The sequence below is a fragment of the Bos indicus x Bos taurus genome, chromosome 4, assembly GCF_003369695.1.
Source record: "Bos indicus x Bos taurus breed Angus x Brahman F1 hybrid chromosome 4, Bos_hybrid_MaternalHap_v2.0, whole genome shotgun sequence".
In the NCBI taxonomy this organism is placed as follows: domain Eukaryota; kingdom Metazoa; phylum Chordata; class Mammalia; order Artiodactyla; family Bovidae; genus Bos; species Bos indicus x Bos taurus.
In genome coordinates, this window is record NC_040079.1 from 12,448,986 (window position 1) to 12,454,981 (window position 5,996).

A 5,996-nucleotide genomic window follows, 5' to 3' on the forward strand; every position below is an offset into this window, starting at 1 on the left:
GGTAAAATGTCTGCCTACAATGTGGGAGACCCGAGTTCAATCCCTGGGTTGGGAAGATCCCCTGGAGAAGGCAATGGCAACCCACTCCAGTACTCTTGTCTGGAAAATCACATGGACGGAGGAACCTGGTAGGCTATAGTCCATGAGGTTGCAAAGAGTCAGACACGACTGAGCGACTTCACTTTCACTTTCTGTACCTTTCAATCAATTTTGCTTTGATTCTAAAATTACTTTAAAATAAAGTTTATTACATAAAAATGAGTAAAAGATGTAAAGAAATACCTCATCAAAAAAGATATGCAGATGGTAAAGAAGAACTTGTAAAGAAACTCAACATCGAATGTCAACAGGAAATTTAATATTAACACAAGAATGAAATACCAGTGCAGATAGATCAGAACAGTGAAAATTCAAAATATCTCAGTATATCCATAAAAAGCTGGGTGCTTGCTATGTTTCTCGGTGGTCTCAACAAGGAATCCAAACTGCCATTCACATCAGTGCTCTGAGCCAGAGGCAAGATAACTAACAAACCCTCACGCTATTCCCTGAAAAGCTAAAGTGGTCTGCATGGTCCATTCTTCTCTTTCCCTCTTGAGGAAGGGCTGGGAGTGGGAATTTTCTCCTGATCCTGCTACCCTGGGACAGAGAAGAAAAGCAGTTATGGAAGGTCAAATGCGTAAGTTTGCCTAAAAGCTTCACTGCATATCTTCCTGACTTTGGGATAGTTTGGGGTGCTGCAAACTCCTGTGTGATGTCTGGTGTTCAATGAAGGCAATTAGATCTTTATTATGTAATCTTCATGGAGGAAGGGAGTTGGGGGTTTCTCTTGTGCCTTCTTGCTGATGTTACTTTGTAGAAGCTTCATCCTTAAGTCATGTATTTTGATGGGAAATTTTCTTGACTATTAGAAAAAAAATTCACTGCACCATAATTCTGACCTGTGTCACACTGATCTATTTTTCTGCAGTACTTTGTGGAAGGCAGCCTTCACTTGAGCATTCCGTACACTGTAGACAAGGGGATTCAGTAATGGGTTGAAGAAGGTGTAAAACAGGAAAAGGATTTTCTTCTGTTCCTCTTGGTGGCTACTGTCAGGGGCCAAGTACACCATCATGGCTATGCTAAAGTAGAACCCAACCACACAGAGGTGGGAGGAGCAGGTGGAGAAGGCTTTCTTGCGGCCCTCCTTTGACTGGTTCTTTAGGATTGCCCAGAGGATACGCACGTAGGAGACCAGCATCAGGGAAAGGGGCCCAACTAAAATAAACACACCATCAGCAAAGAGGAACATTTCATTGATCCAGATGTCACCACACGTCACTTTGAGGACAGAGCTAATTTCGCAGAAAAAGTGGTTCACCTTCTGGGGCCCACAGAAGGGCAGCCGTAGAAACAGACTTACTTGGACTATGGCCAGGGAAAATCCACATACCCAGCAAGCGATGGCCAGGAACGTGCACACCCTCCAGTTCATGATGACCGTGTACTGCAGGGGGTGGCAGATCGCCACAAACCTGTCATAGGACATCACCACCAAAGTCAAGCACTCTACAGAAGCAAAGGCCAAATAGGAAACCATCTGCATGGTGCATGAGAAATAGGAGATGGTTTTCTTGTGTTTCACTAAGTTTTCCAACATATTGGGCAAATGGCTGGAAGCATAGGCTACGTCAGTGACGGCCAGATGAGACAGGAAGTAGTACATGGGGGTGTGCAGTCTGGGTTCAAGCGAGATGAGTCCCAAGATCATCCCATTTGCCAGCAGGTTGAAGGTATATAGCAGGATGAAGATAACGAAGAGGAGCAATTCCATGTCTTCACTGAGCTGGAAGCCCAGCAGGATGAATTCTGCGATCCATGATTGGTTGCCTTTCATTCCCAAAGGCAGTCTCTAAGGGACTGAAGTGTGATGAGAAGGTCAGAGCTGGACAGCAAGGAAAATCAGAGTTACTTATGGGAAGTAAATTCAAAAGAAGTTTGTGTGCTTGTCCCTACTTCAGGGAGAGTTCTCTAAAATGTTTCTCAGCATGTTTGTTTTTCTTACTTTATTGTGAAGTTATAAAAATTTAGGATAAGTATCAGAAATATAAACAATATTAATATATACCCTTTACCAATTTTTTCATGTTTGCTTTATCATTTTTCTCTCTTGTTAATATTCTCTGAACCATATAATAATTAAGTGTACCAGAAGGCCAGCTTATCTCCAAACTGTTTGATCTTCTTAAGAGCAAGAATCATGAGATGATAACATGATTCACTATTTTAGGTATAGCATTTCAGCCCCTCTGGTCCACGATTGAAGTCCAATGTCACATATAATATTTTACCACCTCTAATCTGAAAGTTAATCAGTTTTCTCTCCTTGACATTAATATTTTTAAAGAGTATGAGTTCTTATTTTGTATATCATCTCTCACTTGTGGTTTTCCATGGATTTCCCATGTTTTATTTATAAATTTACTTATAAATTTTTGGCAGGAAAAAATGTAACTCGTTAATCTTAAAACTTTTCATGAATATTCAAATAATGTTAAGTAATCCCAATATAGGTGATGCTGCTGTGTATTACTTGGTTAAGATGGTATCTCCAAGTTCATTCCATTATACTCTTAAAGAGATGGGAATACCAGACCACCTGACCTGCCTCCTGAGAAATCTTTATGCAGGTCAGGAAGCAATAGTTAGAACTGGACGTGGAACAACAGACTGGTTCCAAATAGGAAAAGAAGTATGTCAAGGCTGTATATTATCACCCTGCTTATTTAACTTATATGCAGAGTACATCATGAGAAATGCTGGGCTGGATGAAGCACAAGCTGGAATCAAGATTGTTGGGAGAAATATCAATAACCTCAAATATGCAGATGATACCACCCTTATGGCAGAAAGCAAAGAACTTAAGAACCTCTTGATGAAAGTGAAAGAGGAGAGTGAAAAAGTTGGCTTAAAACTCAATATTCAGAAAACTAAGATCACGGCATCCAGTCCCACCACTTCATGGCAAATAGATGGGGAAACAGTGGAAACAGTGACAGATTTTATTTTGGGGGCTCCAAAATCACTGCAGATGATGACTGCAGCCATGAAATTAAAAGATTCTTGCTCCTTGGAAGAAAAGTTATGACTAACCTAGACAGCATATTGAAAACCAGAGACATTACTTTGCCAACAAAGGTCCGTCTAGTCAAAGCTATGGTTTTTCCAGTAGTCATGTCTGGATGTGAGAGTTGGACTATAAAAAAAGCTGAGAGCCAAAGAATTGATGCTTTTGAACTATGGTGTTGGAGAAGACTCTTGAGAGTCCCTTGGACTGCAAGGAGATCCAGCAAGTCTGTCCTAAAGGAAATCAGTCCTGAATGCTGAAGCTGAAACTCTAATACTTTGGCCACCTGATGCAATGAGCTGACTCATTTGAAAAGACCCTGATGCTGGGAAAGATTGAGGGCAGAAGGAGAAGGGGATGACAGAGGATGAGATGGTTGGATGGCATCACCGACTCGATGGACATGGCTTTGGGTGGACTCTGGGAGTTGGTGATGGACAGGGAGGCCTGGAGTGCTGCATGCGGTCCATGGGGTCACAAAGAGTTGGACATGACTGAGTGACTGAACTGAACTGAATTCATAATTTTAAGTACTTTGTTCCTTCTGGCTTAAATTATTCTGTGCTTATCTTGTAGATTTTTTACTTCAGCTTTGAATCAAGTTATTTCACTAAAAACATTTAGTTTCTCCATAACTAAAAAAGACACATGTACCCCAATGTTCCCCACAGCACTATTTACAATAGCTAGGACATGAAAACAACCTAGATGCCCTTTAACAGATGTATGGATAAAGAAGCTGTGGCACATATATATACAATGGAATGCTATCAGTCATAAGAAGGAATTTATTGGAATCAGTTCTAATGAGGTGGATGAACTTAAGAGTCTATTATAGAGAGTGAAGCAATTCAGAAAGAGAAAAACAAATATTGTATATTAATGCATATATGCAGAATCTAGAAAAATGGTACTCAGGAACTTATTTTCAGGACAGCAAAAGAGATACAGACATAAAGAACAGATTTGTGGACACAGTGGGGGGAAGGAGAGGGCAGGACAGTTTGAGAGAGTAGCATTGAGACATATACATTACCGTATATAAAATTTGCTGTATGATGCAGGGAGCACAAATCCGGTTCTCTGTGACAACTTAGATGGGTGAGATGAAAGTTCAAGAGGGAAGGGACATATGTATACCTATGGCTGATTCATGTTGATGTATGGCAGAAACCAAGACAATATTGTAAGCTAATTATCCTCTGACTAAAACTTTTAAAAAAGGGGAAAAAAATAAAGTACATCTATATGAGTAAAAAAGAAATTTGGTTTCTTATTGAAGAATCATGTTTTTAAATCAGTATCTGGATTTATTGGATATTGTTATTAATATTTTTATCAGGATTGTTGCCAAATTTCTAATATTTTCGTTCAACAGAAACCATATACAATTTGGGAGAGTACCTAAGTTGTTAACTGAATAATGAATTCTCAGCTTCACTTGTCTAATCCTAACACATGTTTACTGACTTCTTTTGGAGAACATCACTAATTTAACACTACTGTTGAAGAAAATGATATAAATATTATATGAAAGTTTACTTTTTAGGCAAAAGTATATTTAGAATTAAAATTATTTACACTTTTTGGTTTTCTTTGTATTTAGATAATGATAAGCTCTTAGAAATTTTAGAATTACAAATTAAAATTTCAATGGTCTGATTCATTCTGTGAACAAATTAGCATTTATCTCATAGGAAATTTTGACATCAAGTTTTCCTAAGTCTTCGTAAAACATGACATTCCATAAAATAATACATGTATGAAACCTATGGCCAAAAGTGATCATTGCTAATAACTTGTACATATAGTTTTCCATTATTCACTGTATTTATGTTTTTAAAAATATAATTAAATTATATAAACAGTTTTACTTCTCTCATTTAAATCATGCCAGGTATGTTTTCCATATCAAAATGTTTCAACGCAATATACTTTAAACATTTGCATGCTATTTTATTGCATACAAATATTTTACTTGATTTAACACATTACCTTCTAACCAGGTTATATGTAATGTAATGCCATAGATTCAATTTTATACATATTTTTTGTGTATATATTTTATTATTTTCTTATTGCATATTCCTAGACATGGGAGTTCTCAGATTTCTATCATCTTTCTACGTATATCCATCACCATGATCATCATTTATAAAAAGCAAACAAGTCAAAAAAATCAAAACATATCAGCCCTAGAAGAAACTACTCAGTGGGAAAAGATCCTAATTTAACAATTAGAACCGTAACCTCCAGTTCACCTTTCCTGTGAAGTTGTTCCACTTCAACTTTTCTACTTTTATCATGTTGATTCTTACATTTTAATACAATTTAGCCAAACCTGATATAAAATACATTTCCTGAGGTTCATTCTACAGGCATTTTCTCCTTAAGACATCTTTTTCCATATATGGTTTTAATTAACCCTAAGATATGAATTTCTCACTTTGCTTCTAATCTATAGTTTCTTCTTAATTTCACTTTGGGGCTCAAAGAGGTACTCCTGTTTCCTAGATGAATGACAAGAAGGAATGACTTGTTATTTAAAGACCTACACCATCCATTATACAGAGATGTCTTTACCAACATAGTTATTACAGGTTAAACAATATTATTATTTAACATCATAATTTTCAATTACAAAATGTTGCAAACTATGATGTGACTTTTATCACTCATGGCCAAAGCCTGGTTTCTAAAAAAACTAACATATTCCTCGATAATATGAGAAAAATATCTAAAGATAGATGATATATATAGTTTTAATTCCTATGCTTGGACTTTATATCATGGAAGGAATTAGTAATTAAGATATTCTGGAAATTATTATATATCCTTGTGAAGAATATCAGGTTTAGTTATCCTCAGATGAGGACAACCATCCCTG

General features: G+C 37.0%; 1 protein-coding gene across 1 annotated transcript; it reads right to left on the minus strand.

The window, feature by feature from the left end:
- Positions 1-435: 435 nt before the first annotated feature.
- Positions 436-1,879, minus strand: LOC113891820 (olfactory receptor 2A12-like). The gene has a single exon (XM_027540298.1). It carries the CDS (start codon positions 1,877-1,879, stop codon positions 947-949), a length of 933 nt encoding a protein of 310 aa, XP_027396099.1. The 3' UTR covers positions 436-946.
- Positions 1,880-5,996: the final 4,117 nt, after the last annotated feature.

What these genes read in the sequence shown, in the direction of transcription:
- LOC113891820 (XM_027540298.1), bottom strand. Translation starts at nt 1,879, where the DNA reads ATGAAAGGCAACCAATCATGGATCGCAGAATTCATCCTGCTGGGCTTC.